This window comes from Terrapene carolina, unplaced genomic scaffold (assembly GCF_002925995.2).
Source record: "Terrapene carolina triunguis isolate 2854851 unplaced genomic scaffold, T_m_triunguis-2.0 Scaffold33392, whole genome shotgun sequence".
In the NCBI taxonomy this organism is placed as follows: Eukaryota; Metazoa; Chordata; order Testudines; family Emydidae; genus Terrapene; species Terrapene triunguis.
This window is the reverse complement of record NW_020697743.1, coordinates 3,330,901-3,352,620: the sequence shown is the minus strand read 5'-3', so window position 1 is coordinate 3,352,620 and position 21,720 is coordinate 3,330,901. Positions and strand designations below refer to the sequence as shown.

The window sequence follows — 21,720 nt, the reverse complement described above, 5'->3', positions numbered from 1 at the left end:
GCAGCTTTGACAAATTGTAAGACTACATAATTCTTTTTGAGATCCCATGAAGCGTGTGGTATTCAGGAACGTATACAAGCTACAAGTCATTTGCCTTTTTGGACTTTCCATGGTTTGGTTTTATTATAAAAATCAATACAAAATGAATCGCCATACCGAAGGCCAAAGCCAACAGTGTTACCAGCAATGGTGTTTTGGAGATTATGGTTTTTAATAAAGGAGGGATCCGACATTTGCCCGTCACCACCACAAGTAACAACAGTAGCATCCTGCATGATGAATTAGAACCAAAATTCAATAAACTGTATAGCCTTGATACAGGACAACTCCGAAGAAACAAAACAGAGAGCTTAGACTTTCTCCCTTAGAAAGGAATTCTGAAACATGGAGACCCTAAAACAGAATTCCTTCTGGACTCCAAGCAAAACCGCGTTGTGAAAGCACCGAGCGCGCAACGAGCCTGCCTTAGGTATGTCTGGGATGGAAATATCCTTTGCTGTGATCAAGCCTTGACAGGCCAGCCACATCACAGCCAGGCAAAAAGCAAACCGTTAGACATGGCTGCTTATCAAGTCGGTGCAAAATGTAAAAGCGTGATGGTCTTTCTAAGGCGTTAGTCAGCTCTAGTTAAAGACCTAAGGACCTCTGAACCTCAAGCATTTAGAGAGGATGGGCATTCAGGCATGGGAAACAGACTGTGGGAGAACAGGGTCATTAAGGTGGAACTTGATCCCCACTAGAGAGGAGCCTCAAATGAGTTTGTAGCGCCAGCTTATCCTTCGGAGATTTGGTATAGACTGGAAGGAACGCTTGCAGGGCCTGAAGCCCACTCGCTCAGATACAGTCACTACCACCGCTGAAGTGGCCGTTCACGTAAGGAATTAAAACTCCTAGGAACCAGGTGGTTCAAGAAGGAGCTTTCCAGCCTGAAAAGGAACAAGAGGGATGGAAGGAGCGAGCATCCCCACGGTCACCAACAACAGCCTGCAAATACCACTCTCCCCTGGAGGAAAAGAGGTGGGAACAGTTCCCTGTACCCACCATCTGCCACAGCCCCTACCCCGGTCTGTCCTCAAGTCCAGTGGGAGCAGAGCTGGCATCTATACCCCGTGCCGCGGGGCCTGCCACCCATGCCAAGGGAAATGAGCAGGAAGGTTCTGCACTGTCAACAAGGACTTGCACAGGATTTTATGTAATGTTTAGGCAATTTAATATCTACCTTTGTATACCAGACTGCGTTGGCAGGTATGTTCCTACCAGGGGCCAGGCAGCGGGCTCCGGAACTGGGATGCACTGCGACACCATGGTCTCAAATGATGATCTGAGGCCAGAGACTCATTCTGAGGGGACCAGTTTTTACCCTGTAAAACTGCGTTGAAAACCACTCTTGCCTGAGCCGATATGGTGCTGTTATGATAACTGAAATTCCGTCACTTCTGGGCTTTGAACAGACCTTGATACAAGAGGTGTCAGTGGAGAAACATATAGCACCATCCTCCGTCAGCAAATGAGGAAGGTACCTTTTAGTAGTAGTAATAAAAGACTGGTAGATCCTGGTTTACGTCGGACGTGAGGCAACTCATCTCCAGCATCCCTCACTGGAGGAAGGGGTAATCCGATCTGCCACGCCCCAATCCAGAAGACATTCAGAAGGATGCGACACAGATCAACTCAAGCTGACTGTGATCATGTGGGCCTTCCTTGCTAGGTGTATGATAACTTGTGAGAAAATGCCCACTCTGGCCTCCTGAAGGCTTTCCCAATACACAGATTGCTCATTTGACTCAGGACCGCCTTTTGGAATACTAGGTCTCTGACAATCCTTAGCAGATTTATGACTGACCTTATCAGAGTAACTGGTGAATGACAATTGCTGGAGAGACCAAATTCCCTTGGTGTAGAGTTCCACTGTGTGAGCTCCCTAGACTAGGCAGGAGATAGCCATGGCCATATAAGTTAGGGAGGTGGTGTTTGGAATTTCTCATTGCAAACTGTCCCTGGACAGCCACCAAGTCAGACTTGCCCAGAGGTTCTCTGTTACGCAGGGGCAGTGTAAAAAGGCCCTGTATTGCTTGTGCGTCCTCTGGTGTCTCAGCTCCAGAGAGGTTAAACTCAATGTGGAGATGTGCTACAGGTGTTGGCCAGGAGAGCCAGAATTTGCAACATGGAGTGAGTTGCTGCCTCCTGATTCTGACCATTGCCCCCCATCAGACAGGTGACGTATCGCACCCAACCCCTGGCGGGAAGGCTGGACATGAGCTGGGTAGCAGGGCTCGTACACATTCCAATGGTCAATCTGGGATGAGTTGAGGTTTTGGGTGAGTTACCACAAACTCTGGTGACTCCCACACTCCAGTGGTGACACACGCTGATCTGACACCCAACTGAATGAGGTCCTCCATCATCAACCAACCAAATGGAGGAACACCTCACTGCCAGCCTGGCAGAGTGGCCCCAACTATTCCCAAGCATTTAATGACCATCCTTCCCTGAAGACTAAACAAGGAACTAGCAGAATAGCTCTCCTGTAACAAAACAGACACCACCAGTCCTTGAGAAGTGCCCATAATATGCACGCAAGCCTTAGAAAGAGCCACAGCAAATAGCCAGGCCCCCTTCTCTAGGGAAGGCAGCTCCCAGAGTGACCATCTTGAATTTTTCCTTGACCAAATAAGCAGCTCCCAGCCTCCTCAGTCAGGAAGGTCCTGACCAGCTATGCACCCGGGATCCTTTCACAAACCCTTTAGTCCTTGGTGCTCGCTGACAGGGAGCGTGGGACCATTCCATGATTGGTGTTGATGCAGAGTGCTCTGCTCTGTGGGGTTCTGAGTTGCTGCAAAAGCCAGCATCCAAAGCAGATTCCTTAGCCTTCCTGGGAGAAGGGATCTGAAAAGTGAGTTAAAGGTCCAAAAGCACAGAGTGACAACCCGCTCCTTGGCACTCAGAAATGACACTTCCACTTGCTCCCCAAACACGTTACCTCCAGTGGAGGGTCGGACCTGGGAGTTGTGCTCGCAGGATGGAGAGCGCCAAGACAATGCACTGAGCCCCAAACACTGACAGGAAAGTACCATCAAGGCACCCAAGTGTTCAGAGAAAAACAGGGGCCAATGCGCTGAACAAAGTGTTTCTGGCAAATGCTCTCCCATGGCCATCGTTCCGGAGAGCCAGGCCTGACTCTACTGGAAAGGTTTCCTGCCGTGCTTCAGAAAGTCTGGGGAGAAGAGCTGAAGCAGCAACGGCAGAAGCCTAGCTCCTTTGCTGACCAGCCAAGAAGAAAGTGTCCGGTGAGGCCCAAGGCAGCTGTTCAGGTTAGCAGGTGGTGCGCAAACAGACGGGGGAGGGCGATTGGCTTGCTCTCGCAACTGCACAACTGTCGCCTTAGTGATCAACAGTCTTTTGAAGCCTGCGGAGCACTACCAATCTCAGGCTGGGGAGCTGAGACCCAGGAGAGAGAATCCTGGCAGCTGGGTCATATCTCTACAGAAGAGACTTTTCAGAGCCTCACTCTATATCCTTTGTCTACATGGGCTGGAGCTACAAAACATGGATGTGAATTTCAAACACCCCAAAGTTTGTGTTTTGGTTTCACTTATTAGAGAGTTGTGGGAATAATCCATAAAGTCCATATCCAAGTGCAGTTACTACTAACACCTGCCCCCCACCAAAGGAAAGTGGCTTTCAGGTCTGGTGCTGTGGTGGGGGCCTCACTGTTGGTTGTTGGATGTTCTGCTTTCTGTGCTTTGAACATGCAGAGTTAATGACATGAAAATGTACCCTGTTAAAATGTATTCAGGCAACTTGAATTTGGGTAATGCAACTTTGTATAATGAGCATATATAATCCTAAGTATTAAAATGGAGAAAACCTTTGTCTGTCACCTAATGTAACAAACCTAGTGACTAGAAGCGGCAATTGTTAACATACTAGTCTTTCACCCATAGAGATCTGGGTTCAAATTTCACCTAAAAATGACCTGCAAATAAAGAACAATGAATATTAAACTTGTGAGGTTTTTATTAAATGATGTATGAAGGCATTCTGAAAGGATGACATCACAAGAGGAAAATTACGGAATACTGAACTAGAGGATTTTTAATCAGACAGTTTTAAAGTCTGGTTTTTGTTAATTCCAATTTAATGACTAACATTTTTGAGAATGGAAGACTTTGTTAAATATTAAACACTTAACATTATTCATTGTCTGAGACCCTGAACAAGCCCTCCAGCAAAACCAGGGAGGTCCAGAGTAAACATTCCTGATATTTCTAAAATAAAAAACAAGTAGGAAAAAATCATTAAAACCACTCGGTTTTCCAGCATTTTATGAACATCATAAAAAAGCAACAAAGGGTACAAAACCAGTTATTAAAAACCACACATTTGCAGGTCACTTTAAGTCATAAGTGAATCTATGTTAGATGGTCCTTACCAGTTGTGTTTCACTGCATGGTTTTTGTAATATAGATAAAAGTCCACTAAAAACTAGCTTGTCTGCTCAAGAGAGGCTACGATAGCTGGGAAAGTGTAGGTCAGGATTGAGGTCCATTACCAAAGACGCTGGGGTAATATTACAGCTTGTGCATGTATTACAGATGACTCTAGCTAGTGATAGCTATTAAATACCAAGATACACTCAAATGTTCAACACCACAACAGTAAACTCACGTCCAACTTGTCAGGAAGCTCTGAAGGAAACAAGTTTCAGACATTTTAACCTCCCAAGACTGGCAAAGTTTGGTGTATTTAGCTTCCCTTTCAGTCTTAACGTACAAAAATAATTTCTAAGTAAAAAAGGTAAGTTTACATTTGGGATGTTTGAAATGTAAAGCACAAAAAGAAAGAGGGCAATGGCATAAGAAAAGGCTTGCTCCTGAAAACTAAAGTAAATAAGGAATACGCACTCTAGGTGGCAGCAAAATGTTATCCTACAAATTAAATCCCTTCCACGTGAAAAGGACAAATGTTTAATTACAAACAGGGAAAGCAAAACATTTACTAACATGAGCTGCTAAATAAAAGTAGCATTTATATCAATGATTGCTTATATCATCAGCATCAGTAGCCTAGTTAGTCAAAGACGACTCCAGTCTACAGTTTCCACAATACACACTACAACTGTTAAGTTACTAAATGTATGTGAGGTGGAGGGGAAGACATGTTTGATTGAAAAAGGTGCTTAAAATGCAGTTTCTTTCTCCTCTGCCGTCCCCCCCCGTATATGGAGATTTATTTTTCCTATAAATGCAGAAGCAATATACTGCTGCTTCAGCTCTGGAATAACAGAAGCTACAGGCTAAGACATGATTTTGCTCACAAAAAAACTGGTCCTCTCCTTCATAAAAAATGTCCTATGTTTGTAAATATACAATCATGTTATGTGCAAGTTGGAACTAAGCTTTCTTTAGAACATGTTATAGCAAGAAAACCAAGGTACCTACATATTTATTGTCAAACTCAGTAGAACTGATGCCAAATAGTCAAGCAGAAACAAGAATTCAGCAGGCTCTGTATTTAGAATCCATATCATGTAGCAGAAGTAGCAGCCTTAGCTAGTAACAGATTAATATTACATCCTCAAAAAAGACGTACTACATGATCAGCAACCTTAAAAGATTCAGTTCAGTATTGATGTAAAACATAGTAACTCCACATATTCAGCACTCTGTTGGATACCGTTTTCAGAGTCTTTACCTGGTTCTGTTTGCAGGCTCTCTGATATTCGAAAACAGTGCATTTTGCTGAAATTGCGAGAAACTAACCGCACACAATTCGGCGGAAGAATCATATTCCTTAATCTTCCAAAAGTACATTCTGGTGGTACAATAATGTAGCAAGAAGCATGAGCCTATAAACAGAAACATCATTAAACACTTGTCAAACCTCAGACATTAAACTTGTAAAAAAATTAACTCACTGTAACAAAATAGGCAGTGGCCTTGCAAACCGTGCTGGAACCAATTCATACTTACTGTAAATTGGTCCACCTCCTGTGCAATGAATGGAGTTGCAGCCACTTACATCGGGTTTGATTTTAACTCACTATATTTTTATTGACATAACAGTGAGAATTCGTAACATGTGACAACACTCTTTAAAATATTAAAAACATTCTACTGAAATCTAAAGTTTTACCTACATTGACATAAAGGAACAATAGTAAGATTGTTTTGCATCGGAACCATTGGATTTTGCATTCTAGTGGTATTCACAAGTGGGAAGATGATCAAAACATGGACGCTCGTGTTATAATTAATAGGTTACCCTGTAGGAAGTCGGGGCTGCGATTTCCTCCTGGGGTTTTTCTTCCATTGACAAATTCAGGAATTGTCCTTTCTGAAGCTTATGTCATCAGCCCAGACCCTTGAGTAAATTTCTGCCTTACATTTATTCTAGACCATCTATTATCCTTGGAATCAGCTAATGGTAAATACATATGACAAACTGATGAACAGAGCCAATAAAAGAAGTTCGCAAAATTTTTTAAAAAAAATTAAAGAAAAAATGGTGATCTGTGTTATTTCAGTTATTTGTTTTTTAAAAGTATTTTTGAATATCTAAATAATTCACATAAAATATACCTGAAACACTGAATAATTGTTAATCCTTAAGATACAGGTAAGCTTGCGATTGTAACTTAGTGTGGCAATTCAAAAATACTTTTGTTTTTAATTATTAAATATGTTTTTCACTTCCTATCCCCTAACGATTTGCGTGTTATTTCTAGGCCCTGTTTCTGCATTTCACCCTCTAGGTGACTAATGATGGATGCAGTGACCCCTATTCTACACAGTAGGTTGTATATCAGTTTTAAGTCTGTAACCAGTTTTGGTTCTCTTCTGGATGAGAGGATACTTTTGTTGTATGGGAATCAAACATTAGCAGTACAAAGGGATGACCACAAAATCAAATACACGTTAAGAAATGTTGGGAACAATCTCCGGGGTTCAACAACATTCCATGCTGAAAGGGAACACGAGCAGGTTAGAAGGAGGGATTCTATGTAATCAGCATAAATCTTTGTTTCTTTTTACAATTCACATCAATAATACAAGGACTAACTGGTAATATACTGAATGGGTGAGAACCACAAGACAAGAAATGGAATAGCAGCCATGTACTGAATGAAGAAGCATCAGTTAACTATGCAGTGTTTGTACCCCAAAGAATCCTGTTAAGACACAGCATTAAGAATTTCTTAATTTTATCCGCTTATTTTAAAATTCCTCCACTTTGGAAACAAAAGGAAACAAACCCCAAACTTACTTTCGCTCTGATTTATCGAGTGTCGTCCAACAAATTCATGGCCAGTTTTAAATACATCAAATTAACCAGGCTTTTATTTCCACAGACATGCCCAATACCGTTTACATACCAGAATGCCACACCACTCACACCTCATGCCAGACAGCACCTCCGAAGAGCCACAGGTTTTCTTGCAGACCTCACAGCGAGCACTGGACGAGAGATTTCCCTCCCTCCAGTGATGATGGTATGTGTCCTGAGAAAATGGATCAATCGATTGTATTATACCGAATGGCAAATACAACCGTGTCCCTACATTATTAATTTACAATTAACCCTAAAGGCTTTAGGAAAAACATCACAGAATGTTGTGCATATTTAATGTAATTAATATATAAAATATTTAATTATTTTCCTATTGAAATATGGAGTAAGCAAGTTTGCAGCAGGCCATTAAAATCCCACAGAAAATCTAGGATAAAGAAGTCTCACTGTCCCATTTTCCTGAGCATTGTAATGTTTAGTTCTGTAATAAATGCATCAACTTAAGGAAAAATATTTGGCACTTACATAGCACTTTCCATCCTCACAGCCCATTACAAATCTTAGTTCTCCAAATATTCAGAGAGATTAGAATTAGCACTTTACAGTTTAAAAAATTGAGGAGCAAACGTTAAACATTTTGTCTGAGACATAAGCAGCAGCCAGCCTGAGGAATGGGTTTAGAGATCTCAGAAATGTGTGGCTTCTATAATAACTCTCTGTGTCCTTGGGGTGTGTCACATTGCTCAAAAGCTCAAAATGCAGAAAAACCACAGGAAAACGATAAAAGCCAAAAACCTCACATCAGCTGTGGGTGAACACTTTTCACAAACTATCACTCTATGTCTGCCCTATCAGTCCTCATCCTCAGAGGAAACCTGCACAGTCCTTTCAAAAGATGAGCCTGGGAGCTTAAATTCATAACTTTGCTAGACACTCAATATCATGGCTTGAAAAGAGACAGTGGAGTTATGACTTATTACAACTATCTGTATCCACTAACACACACACACACCCCCATCTTCCTTCTTCCCCTAACTGCAGGGGTGCTAATAGGCCACTTCACTTGGAATGGTCCCTTGAAATATGTGTTAACCACTTATGCTAAACCATCTGTTCCACCTTGTACTTAGCTGTGACACTCTGAGTACATTTCCCAGACCTGAAGAAGAGCTCTGTGTAACCTCGAAAGCTCTTCTCTCTCACCAACAGATGTTGGTCCAATAAAGATATCACCTCCCCCACCTTGTCTCTAATATCCTGAGGCCGACATGGCTACAACACTGCAGACAGAAATATTAATTTTTATTTCATGTTCTATAAACAGTCCACAATGTATTATTCTTACACTAAAGCTCTACACAGCAAATGACTTTGCATTTGATCTTTGGCACCTATAGCTACTACAATAACAGACCCTTTCAAAATGCCTAGTCAGTCTTCAGTACGAGACAGAGAAGGCCGAACATTTTTAAAAGTGGTGCTAAAAGCTACGGGACTACTAACACCCCATTTAGGCCTGATTTTCAGAAGTGCTCAGCATTCAGCAGTAACTGTTACTCCCATGGAAGCTGCCGGCTGCTCAGCACTTCTGAAAATCAGGCCTCAATATCCACTTAATTACCCTAATTTTCAGCAGCCATCTTTTAAAGTTTTGGCCACGAAATCTAAATTAACTGAAGTACAACAGGGAGAAGTGCAACAGCTATACAATCAGTTGCCCCTTCACAAAGAGGACACTACAGTTTAGAAATGATCCATCAGTATGAAGGGCACATTGTATTTTGATGGTAATTATATTCGTCCTGCCAACAGGCTTGTACTGTTAGCATGACAGTTTCTCTAAAAATGGTTCACATCATGAGAAGCAAAAAAAAAATACGAGGCAGAAGCAACCTCGGAGAGAAGAGGGAATTTCCATTTCCCCATCACCAGATTGGTCTTTTGTTTTTTAAATAAAGCCCGAGATTTTCTGAACATCCCTGGGTATGCTCAACTTGAGCTCCACCAAGCATGTCTAAAATTCAGCAGCAACAACCTGCTCTCCACTGGACAAATTCAGTAACACGTTAGAAAACAAAAAGTAGCATCAGTTCACAACAAAATCCAATAATATACAGGATGTATTTTTCTGTTCCTTATACGTAAGGAACATATCTACCAAAACAATGTCACTCACACATTAAGCCACACAACAGAAACTGGAGGAGGATGTTATTGGGGGAGGGAGAAGGATTCAGGTTTGTTTTACATTGAAAGTAACTGATTGTACTTCATACTCTGTTCTAGCCACACAAGTTAACACTCACATGATCCTGATGCCCATCTTGATGGCACTGACGACAATCGCTGCAAGCAAACGGGAGACAATCTGTATGCACATGTAGTTCACACACTGAAAGTAAAAAATTAAACAGGAAATGTCTTTAGCACCCAGGTTTGTTTTATTTTCCTATCTCCCCACGTAGCATTTCTCATGCCTTTTACTGTTCAGCAAAGACAGGCAAAATGCAAGACGTTTATCTGTATTATGGTGTGTGTTATTCAATTTACTTTGCATTTAATTGATGCAACTATTATTTAACTAAAAAAGCAAGTATGTAGGAAGGCAAAGCTAATTTTGCGCTTAAGTGATTTAATTATTTCTTCCAATAAAGTAAGATAAGAACAACAATTGACTAGTTTACTATAAGGATGTCTATAGTCTGATTCAAAGAAACCAGTCCTCTTCCCTAATATAATCACCTCTCTCACCTTAAACTGGAAATTTTGCTTTAACAAAATGAGAAAGTAGAGTTCAGGAGACCCCCATTAATAGAAAGGGCAACTTTCTCTATTTTCTATAGCTGAAAAATAATGAAGTCCTAAACACAGAAGAGCGGTAGCCAACCACCAAGTCGTATCCCCAAATACTCTGACATCGCAGGGGGACAGGAGGCAGTCAGCTGTAGACATTCCAAAAATCACATCTTCCAAATCCTCCACTCTGCCTGACTCGGGGTCTCAGTAGAGGTCCCAGGGAATGAACAGACATGGAGTCTGACAAAGTGTCCCTCCAAAGCAGGGTGAGTGTAGCGTACTGGGACACTGAACTGTTAATAGTGTTGTACTGCACGCTTGTAACCTGATGCCTAAATAAGGGACAGGCTTCCTCCTTGCCACATCTTTAGCTGGCCTAGGAGCAGACAGTAAACACACACACACCGGTAATGGAGTGTGGAGGAGTTTGCACTGCCGCTGCCTCTACAGTATGTTGTACCTGTTCGTTGGGAACCAGCGTTCCATCATCAGGACCATTACTCCAGCACCTTTAATGACAAGTCTAAAGGACCTGAAGAGTTCATTAGGAGCGTCAAAGAGTTCTTGTAGCACCAAAAGGAAATATTTTTCCATGTGCCTCTGTCTAGCTTGTTAGGTTACCCAGGAAACCTAGATCACCTTTCCACTGAATATACACAAATACCGTGTGTGCAATACACAAAGAGGGATTACATTAGACAACCCAGATTCATAAGTGGACTTTAACAGCCAGGCAGCAGAATTTTACCCAGGGACTAACATCTGAAATGACCCATTTTGCTGTCAGATGCCAACTTGGATTCCTTATTTCAACTTGAATATATTCTAGAAGAAAAGGGGCATATCCATCCCATATAGGAGATCTGGTCCAAATCTCTTTGCACTCTATATCCTAATCTCCATCTTAATGTCAAGAGACAGAAAACCGGAGTGTGGGAGGGGGTTTACCGCCTCCCCTTATGCCAGATGTTTTAGAAGTCAGATATGTCCAGCTGTTAGATTTCCACCAGAAGATGCCTTACTGTGGCCTATGAAGATTTGGATAAGTTTTCCTTTTGGACCAAAAGTAGTATTTTGATTTCCTAAAGGCTGACCTGAAGCTTCAGCTATAAAGGAGAGGCCACTGGCCCATCAGCAAAGTGGAATTCCAAGTCAACAGCTTCAACAAAATGCAACAGAACTTGAATGAACTGGAATGACAAAGTTCTGTAATGACCTCCTTAAACACACATGTTAATGTAACAAAACGGATAAAAATGCTGGAAGACACACCCCAAACGTAAAATTACACAGGGACAAATGGCCATGAACCTATCTGGAAGAAGAAGAAAAAGAAAAGAAAATTAGCTACGTTGTAAACAGAACTGTTCTTTAAAAGTGAGCATTCTGGGCAGACAGCAACATTTGTCTCTTCAAATAAATCAAAAACATGAATCTCAGGATTCCACCAAGCCTGCAAACCACCTCTTTCTGTAGCATTCAAGGAATCCATTGTTCCAACCACCTCACACAACTCTGAGAAGAATTCCAGGTCTGACACCGGAGGTCAGCCACGCTGACAGCCATTAACAATGACAGTCATGCTTTCTACAAGAATCATCAAGTTACCCATTCTGTAAACTTAATTTTAAAAGTGCTCTATAAGCAGTAAGAAATAAAGTCAATAAGTACATTCTAGCTAATTGTAGTCCTACACACGGCTGTGGATGTAATTCCCCATTGCACATAATAAGCAAAGACTGTCTTATGTTTAAATCTACAGGAGAAGCAACATTTTTTTTCTTTTCTGAAAAGAATCCTTCTGAAAACTGCTATAACAAGGTAGTAAGTATGAGATCCCTAAATAGATTAAGTACTTCCTAACTTGACTACAAATCTGCCACAAAAATTACTTGGTAAAAAAAGATATTGTGCAGTTCCAGGGTTGTTATTTGTCAACAATTTTTTTAAAAAAAATACACATTTGATAAGGAAAATGTTGACAGTTTTGTAAATTCAACCTGGGCTTAGAGACAAGCTGAGTTCTTTCCATCCACACATCACTACCAGTAATAAAGTTTCTGCAAACCAAATCATGATTTCAGTGAGGTTACACAGGCGTAGCTGATTGGAACATAGCAACAATTCTGTTGTTGGTACACTCGGTAAAGTACAACCTGCAGCTCACGCAGCAAAGCTATGTTGGCTCTGTATTATTAATAGGAGTAAAAGCTGGAAACTGCATTGCAGTTGGCAGGTATGCCTCCAAATCCTGAAAAGAACGGATTTGTTGAGTAGGAAGGGGACAGTTTAGAGACAGCCACTTTCATAAGAGAAACAGTCTTTAAAAAGCAAGATTTAGAAATGACTGGGGAGAACTGTTAATGTCTCAACTTCAGCCCAGGAGCTTAGGGTCAGAACTGAGCAGCGTTTAGGGCTCTTTCATAATGCATATTTTGATTGTTTAGTTTACAACTGAAGGCCAGTATCTGCAGAAAGGTAGAGGAATTGGTCTGTCAAATACAAAGGCAAGTCATCAAATCAAAACTCATCTCAAGCTATAAGTGCCTCTCTGTCAACAATACCATTTCTTTGAACTAGTCAATATGAAGACCATCAAAAGAGAACACAAGTTTTATCACCCAATTAAAAAAAATCTTTAAAACTAACTTTATAAAGCTTTTTTCTGATGCTGCTTACAAGGGTCTTCAGAATGGGCCCAAGACTATCCAACATGACTCTAGGTTCATCCCTATTCCCTCTTCCCTCCATGTACGCTCCAACCTATTGTCTCTTCAGTTTCTGCTCTCCTGCCATGCATACAGGGGAACACTAGAGCAGGGATAAAGTTTTCAGCAGTGCCTTTCCGACTCCCAGTGACTTTCATTTTTGAAATGGCCATGTCATTCATGAACGGCACGGCCATGTGTGAGTTAGGCAGGTTGCCCCAAACAAGTGCCAACGAAGCCTTCAGACCAACATGTATTTGGTTTATGGCACTTTTTACAGAAAGCTACTTCGGAACATTTTTAGAGTAGAATTATTTTTAGTGATACTATTTTCATGTCCCTTCAGGTGCCCTGATCAACAGACAGTGATTGAAAAGTGAGAATATGTTAAAAGCAGTCTAAAATAGCTTTTCTGTCAAAAGTGTTGGTATTTATTTAAGTCCCAGTATCTCATAAGCCTTCAGGGGTAGGTGTTCGTGCTACACACTAACAGAAAGCTCAGAATCACATTTCTCCGAGGGGAGGAGGCTTGCTTTTGGGCCTGTCACTGACCCGCAGCAGCGTCAACAAAAATTCAAGGACCAGAGTAAAATCAGGGGATGGAATCCACATTTGGTGAAGAGACGTATGTTTGCATGTATTTTTGTTCCTTGTTTTTACAGTAACTGTTTGAAGGTACTCGGTAGTTTGCAATGTTAGTTCAGACACAAAGATTATTGGACAGAACGCAAGTGAAGCAGCCCAGAGTACAAACTAAGTCGAGCTTATCTCATAAATGCAAAAAGAAAGGAATTTATCTCGGGGTTATTATTAGCATACGTTATATATCTTTAGAAATACACATATATCTATTTTTATGTGACACAACATGACTGTGCATATACACGTTTTAAATTACCTTCACATCGAAATGCAAGGGACTCGAACTGCTTTCTGCACACGGTGCAAAACTTTCTTTTGTAATGTCCCGGAGGTCCAAAACAATGTGCAACTGGAATCTGTCAATGAAAATATACAGGGTACATCTTTAACAATCACTGTCATATCAATAACTATTAAGAAGAATTCTAAGTCATTGAAACTTCCTTTGTATACTAGATCCTGCAATACATGACTTTATACTATGTGCACCCACAGAAACGGGGAGGAACACAAATTGAAAACAAATACGCTCGTTTTATTACAAACACCCAGGCATCTCCAAATTTAAAAAGTGAAACAAGAAGAAAGTGGCACTAATGAGGTTTTATTATTGAAATAGCACCCAAAGGCTCCAATTATTATCAGGGTCCCACGCAGAGACATGGTCCTTGCCCTTAAGAGGATTTGAACAGACAAGACAAACACAAACAACATACAAGAAAAATGCCAAAAGATGCATATATATCCAGCGAATAATCTTTTTAAAAATGAAAAGATTTTCCTCCATCCCACTATGCTCCATGTCTTTTCGCTCATCTCAGTTCCATTGCTAACTAACTGACCAAGGGTGCTCTCTCCACATGGCCCTCCCAAGGCGCAAACTGACCATTACCCAAAAGAACAACTTAACGTTGCAATGCCTGAACAGCAAGACACCCATGCCAAACTGCCGCAGTCACAGCTTGAAGATCCCTTATTACAGCGAGGTGGAAGACGACCAGATTGTGTAAATTACTGTGCTGAATCACAAGGATGGATGTATTAGTATTATTGCGACACTGGAAGCCAAATCTGTGGCTTGGCTCAAAAATTGCTCAACTTCCCAATGGACAGTGGTATCTCAAGATTCTGTTGCTATGGACAACACTAACAGGTTTAACATAACATTTTTAGTGTCGCTATACTCTTCTTATAAAGTAATGCAACAAAAATCTAATTATTTCTCTCACATATCGATGATTGCTGCTAGATCGGAAGTGCAGGGCCAATGGAAAAAAGCACGGGTGGAATTTCATCTTCCAATACAGTAGGAAAAAAGCCTCAACAGTGTTAAACAGTCTTTTAACACTGCATCTTCCTATTCATGACACAGTCTGGATCTAGTAACAATAACTACAGCTGAACCTTGGGACTGAGTCTTTTCTTCAGGTGATACCAAACAAACAACTACAGACAGGAATAAGAACATAAGAACGGCCATACTGGGTCAGACCAAAGGTCCATGTAGCCCAGTATCCTGTCTTCCAACAGTGGCCAATGCCAGGTGCCCCAGAAGGAATGAACAAGTAATCATCAAGTGATCCATCCCCTGTCTCCCATTCCAAGCTTCTGGCAAACAGATGGTAGGGACACAATCCCTGCCCATCCTGGCTAATAGCCATTGATGGACCTATCCTCCATGAATTTATCTAATTCTTTTTTGAACCCTGTTATAGTCTTGGTCTTCCCAACATCCTGTGGCAAGGAGTTCCACAGGTTGATTGTGCGCTGTGTGAAGAAATACTTCCTTTTGTTCGTTTTAAACCTGCCACCTATTAATTTCATTTGGTGACCCCTAATTCTTGTGTTATGAGAAGTAGAAAATAACACTTCCTTGTTTACTTTCTCCACACCAATCATGATTTTATAGACCTCTACCATATCCCTCCTTAGTCGTCTCTTCTCCAAGCTGAAAAGTCCCAGTCTTATTACTCTCTCCTCACACAGAAGCTATTCCATACCTCTAATCATTGCCCTTTTCTGTACCTTTTCCAATTCCAATACATCTTTTTTGAGATGGGGTGAACACATCTGCACACAGTATTCAAGATGTGAGCATGCCATGGATTTGTATAGAGGCAATATGATATTTTCTGTCTTATTATCTATCCATTTCCTAAGGATTCCCAACATTCTGTTCGCTTTTTAGACTGCTGCTGCACATTGAGTGGATGTTTTCAGAGAACTATCCACAATGACTCCAAGATCTCTTTCTTGAGTGGTAACAGCTAATTTAGACCCCATCATTTTATATGTATAGTTGGGATTATGTTTTCCAATGTGCATTACTTTGCATTTATCAACACTGAATTTCATCTGCCATTTTGTTGCCCAGTCACCCAGTTTTGAGAGATCCCTTTGTAGCTCTTTGCAGTCTGCCTGGGACTTAACTATCTTGAGTAGTTTTGTATCATCTGCAAATTTTGCCAACTTTACCCCTTTTTCCAGATCATTTCTGAGTACGTTGAACGGTACTTGTTCCAGTACAGACCCCTGAGGGACACCACTATTTATGAATGAAAAGTGAAAACACGAAATGGAAAATTTAAAAGGATTCTTATTTATGTATTTAATCCACACTCTGGAGACACTAGTATTTGAAGTAGCATATTCCCGTCTCATTAGTACGCTCATACAATAAGCCAGAAGTGCAAATGTCTCTTTTAGACTTTAGAATTCAAATGATTGGTGTCACAAAGTTCAGGTATAATTTAGGTTAATTACGTTGTAAAATTTCAAATTTACAATCTTATATTACACACAGTGTGCCTCTTGAATTGAGTAATCCACGTACCCTTCATGACAAGCTACGACATCACATCATTTATCATCATCTATGGCTCCATGACAATTAGCCTTGTCACATTCTGATAAAAAACTATCTGAAGTATATTTGGAACAACATTTCACTACGACATTGCACAATAAAAATCATTTCCAGTAAAAATGTGTTAACAGCAGCTTTTAGATGATGAGCTCACACAAATACCACATTTCCATGCTCACTCCAGCAGACCACCCCACAGAATTATTAAGCAAGATCTGACTGTTCCTTGAGTATTAGGATTTTCCTGTATTTGCTAGCAACAATCTGAAATTGATCAGAATCACATCATTCCAGTCAGTTTCTAAAGGGTTTGCACTGGGAAGCTCTAATATACCAGAACACAGTCATGATTATGCTAAGCAATTCTATTCCAGAAATGTTCATGACAAAGTAAGTGAAACAAAGGTTTGTCAGTCGCAGGATGGGGAAAGAGATCCCAGGTGATTGGATGGGTGCAGAATGATGGGACAGAAACTGACACATAAATGAAACAAGGAATGGGGAAATCAAAAACAAAGTAAAATACTTTTTTTTTTTAATTGCCGGAGCAGATTCCTAACATGAATTGTTGATCTCCTAATCTGAATTAATTCAGGTGGACAAAAGGGGGAAAGAAGATGATGATGATGATGATGATGAAAGGATTCCCTCCCTAAAGGCAAGAATACAACTGAAACACTGTACTTAAAACATATTCCCAGGTATATTAAAATCATGTTTTCCTCACACTAAAGTTATGACCATAGATGCATAAATGTCAATATAATTCCCACAGCAACCATAACTCACAGCCCTGCGCATAGGCACTAGTTTTTAAATTTTCTATTATGACATAAAATGGCACTTTGGTCAAGTTATGATGATTCCTATAAGTATACATGTATACACTGTAATTTCAAATTTCCTAATATGTGTGTGTAACATCTCAACCACAAGACTGTATTCACATTAGTGCTGGTCAAAAATGTTCGGACGGAACACTTTTCTGTCAGAAAATGTCCATTTGACGGAAGCTAAACGTTCTGCAGCAACAGAGAATCATAGAAATGTAGGGCTGGAAGGGACCTCAGGAGGTCTAGATGTCCAGCCCCCTGTGCTGAGGAAGGACCAAGTAAACCTAGACCATCCCTGATGAATGTTTGTTCAGCCTGTTCTTAAAAACCTCCAATGATGTGATTCCACAACCTCCCTTGGAATCCTGTTCCAGAGCTTAACTATCCTTAGAGTGGGAAGTGTAATAGCTAGTGTAAATCTCCCTTTGCTGCAGATTAAGCCCATCACTTCTTGTCCTGTCTTCAGGACAATTCCTTACCAGGGAAGGTCTGGTGATGAGCTTGTAGTCCAAGTCCTGAAATAGTACTCATTTTGAAATGAGATTCAGTAGCTGTATTAATATTGTGCATTAAAAGCACGGGAGATGGCTTACATGGTCACAAAGAGAGTTGCAATTTCTTGGTTCTCATCAATTACTGAGCTGCTTTTCCAGTCCGATGACACTAAAATCAATTTGTACAGAACGATATAGAAATTTTATCCATGAAATGCCATTAAAAACGTCTAAGTGCCAATACAGTCCTGACCAAACCTCTATTGACACAAAGGTCAGTGTTAATGCTTATTTCAATTTATACCTTGAAATGCCCTTGAATACCCAGTTTACTTATGAACAGAGTATTCCCTAATTCTTCATTTCAGCATTTTGTTTCCAGCCATAACTCATGAAGACATCTGAGTACTGTCCTTTGGATACTGTCTTGCCATGTAACTGGATATTGTCTTGCTGGATTACTTACTATACCGTATAGAAATGTAGCGTACACTATAAACAAACTGCTTTTACCATCATCAAATGGCTCTGCTTTCAATAATCTTCAAAGGCCTTTTGTTGCTACCACTATAAACACCATCCTTTACTATGATTAACCTTATTTTCTTCTACATTTATATGATTTACCGACCACGGCACTTCTAAATTATGTTAAAAATTCTTCCTATCGGGTGGCTGAGATGCAAACTACTGTTCATAAAGTAAAATCAAGAGTATTGTGTAGACAGAAACATGAACCGGTATTTGTGGTACGGGGATGACCATTCTGTTTTCAGCTATCTACAGCAGCTGTACTTGCCTTTTCTAATTCTGCTAGGGATTTTCCAATTCTCTTAACCTTTGCTCTACAGAGAAGCTCCCAACAATGCCACGCATAATTGCGTCTAGCCTACAAAACACTCTCAAAAGTATATACCCAGTCAAAAGCCTTAAGGCTTTGAAAGCATTCTCCCTGGGAGAACAATGTGTTATTGGAATGTTAGCTTTCCAAAAATTAACATTACATTAGATTGTAAGCTCTTCAGGGCAGGGCATTACAGTGTTGTGAAACTGGGGACAGGAAAAATCAAACACTGTCTTGCCAGTTGTTTGCAAAGCACTTGACACAATGGGGCCTGTTTGGTGCCATCGGAAGCTGCTAGATACACTATTAAATAATGAAAAAACAAAGTATGCGCAAAAGTCTGGAAATTCTCAGCTAAGATTCGAACAACCGACTTAACATGGTTGCCGTACTCCAAACCACTATCTGCTTTCGAAACAGACTTCCATTAGCTGCCACATGAAGAAAGTGAATTCTGCCTTCCTATATATATTTATTCCACAATAATGGGGAATAATAGGGAAGGCCGGCTGGCCTCGCTCTTATTTAAGGAACTTGGTTTTCTCCTGTGAGTGCTGAAAGTCATCACATCATCAAGACAGCCAGTTCTCAGCCTGCCAGCGAGGAGAGCTAACTACCAGCACCACAAAGACATGTAAGATCCTGTATTGTATTCCCTTCTCTTGTGTTATCTTCTGCCCACAGTTTCTCTCTTTCTTCCTAGCCTATCTCACTCCCGGCTTTTCATTGAATCCTGAAGTCAACTATACTGCAGTCATCCAATCCTGCCTTGTCTAAGGAGAAAGGATCCAACCAGATGACATAACCGGATCATAACTAACCAGGGTCAAAGCAGCAGGTGTCTTGGTCGACTACCCAGCCAAAGCATCCACTCGTAATTAACCAGCGATCCAGTGTTCCAAAAATATCAACCAAAGCCATATTTCACCCATCTTTTCTACCCTGATTCCCCTCCACCTTTAGTCTGCCTGCTTGCTAAGAACAGGATAAGTAGATGCCCTTTCATCAAAGAAAGGCTGTTCTGAAAATAAGAGACTGATAGTTTGACACCAAAAGGAGAGAGACTTTGGTAAGGTCTAACTAAGTCTGTTTTACATCATCACTCAACCACAGTTTCAATATAAATGCTTGTTTTAATTTCATGTTCTTTCTTGTGTTTAATCAATAAACTTTCAATATGAATGAATACTTTTGGTTGTTTGCTAAGTAACTGAGTAAAACCAAGGGCTCTGTTTAACAATAACCCAGAACCCACCTATTGCTGTTTAATGTTGGACAGTGAAAGAGTTCATGAATACCTTTAACTCTTTAGGCCTTTAAGATCGTTATCAATACAACATGTCTTTAACAGAGGAAAAGGACTAGGAAATATTACATCTATGCAAAGTGGACGAATTAACATTACTTGAAATAATCTTAATCTTCAGAATTTTCCGGACTTTTAAAGGGCTTGATCTCATAACAAAAACAAAACCCCAAACACCCAACAACCGGCAGAAGTCTCCTTTTTCCAACTTCTTCCCCCACTAGGCCATTTCCTCTTTCAGACGATTTCTAATTTGTTATAGCTAGGGCCCTACCAAATTCACGTCTGTGAAAAATGCGTCACGGACCGGGAAATCTGGTCTCCCCCATGAAATCTGGTCTTGTGTGTGCTTTTACCTTATACTATACAGATTTATTTCTCAAACTGGGGGTCCTGACCCAAAAGAGGCTTGGGGGGAGGGGCTGCAAGATTATTGTAGGGGGGTTGCGGTATTGCCACCCTTACTTCTCCACTGCCTTCAGAGCTGGGTGTCCGGAGAGTGGCAACTGCTGGCCAGGCGCCCAGCTCTGAAGGCAGCGCCCCGCCAGCAGCAGCGCAGAAGTAAAGGTGGCAATACCATACCAGGCCATCCTTACTTCTGCGCAGCTGCCTTCGGAGATGGGTCAGGACTCCTACAGTTACAACACTGTGCCATTTCAGATTAAATAGCTGAAATCATGAAATTTACTATTTTAAAAATCCTATGACCGTGAAATTGACCAAAATGGACCGTGAATTTGGTACGGTCCTAGTTATAGCCTTTTATTTTTCACCCCAGGATTACTTACCTTAATTGCCCCTTGTGAAAGAGCTGAAGGTATTTTGAACAGCCAAATAAGTCACATCAACTGCTTCTCCTTTATCCACTATTTTGTTGAGATGCTCAATAAAATTCTAGTTTACTGTTAGGGTACAAAATACCTTAACAAGATCTCGATCACATCATGCTCAACTAGGTGTTTTAGAATGGTCTTTAATTAATACTTCAACCAATATACCTGATACTGAAGTAACACTCACTGCTCTCATTCCCAGAATAACCCCCAACTGCCCTTTTAAAAAAGTAGGTAAGTTTGCTATCCTCCAGTCTAGAAGCTGGTTTTAATACATGATATCTTATATTTTTAAACAGACTAGCCACAGGAATGGGAGACATGTCTAAATCCCCAGGACTGCTTTGAAAATCATAACACTCTCGCCCCCAGTTTCTTCAGAACTCTTGGATGAATGCAGTCTAGTCCTTGTGACTACCTGAAGAGCTCTGTGTAGCATGAAAGCTTCTCTCTTTTACCCACAAAAGTTGGTCCAATAAAAGATATTACCTCACCCACCTTGTCTCTTTGCTATTCAATTTATCATTTTATTCCAGTATTTCTTATTTTGACATTTCAGTCTCTGTTAGTGCCTCATCTGGAAAGAGTAAAAGTCTGGACTAGATGTCAAGTCCACATCCTATGTGTGGGAGACTCTTTCACAGAAATGATTTAGTTTCTCTACAACATTCACATCTGCCTTGGTTGCTCCCTTGACGCAGTGGTTGTCCAGGGGACGCCTTCCTGCTTCTAATATACCTCAAGAATTCCCTGAGTTTTGATTTTTTTGTGTGCGTGTATTTGTTAGTTTTCTCTCCAAATTTTCTTTGCTTTCCTAGTTTCCATCTTACCAACCACCACTGTTGTTTTCTATTGACTTCACTTGGTCTGGATTTTTATTTTTTGAAAAGTAGGCTTAGTTTGAATAATCTCTAATCTTGTATTTTAACTATACTGGGTTTTAGCTTGCCTTCCTGCTTTCTTTTTGGTTAGGAGTACATGCACCTTCTGTAACTGCTATCTATTTATTTTTATAAATTGGTCTAAAGAACACAAATAGTCTCCATGCTGAGTAACTATGTTAATTTCACCACTTTTCTTGGGACAAGAAGAATGCAAGTTAAAAGCA

At 40.6% G+C, this 21,720-nt stretch overlaps 1 protein-coding gene across 1 annotated transcript in view; it reads right to left on the bottom strand.

Moving 5' to 3' along the window:
• Window positions 1-21,720, bottom strand: part of LOC113409453 (diacylglycerol kinase theta-like) — a 92,867-nt gene that overhangs the window by 58,291 nt on the left and 12,856 nt on the right. Inside the window, exons 3-6 of the mRNA XM_026663376.1 lie at window positions 13,693-13,792; window positions 9,597-9,682; window positions 7,376-7,501; window positions 5,695-5,848 (exon numbers count right to left, since the gene is read on the bottom strand). Coding sequence (XP_026519161.1) covers window positions 5,695-5,848; window positions 7,376-7,501; window positions 9,597-9,682; window positions 13,693-13,792 — 466 coding nt within the window. The remainder of the gene's footprint in view (window positions 1-5,694; window positions 5,849-7,375; window positions 7,502-9,596; window positions 9,683-13,692; window positions 13,793-21,720) is intronic.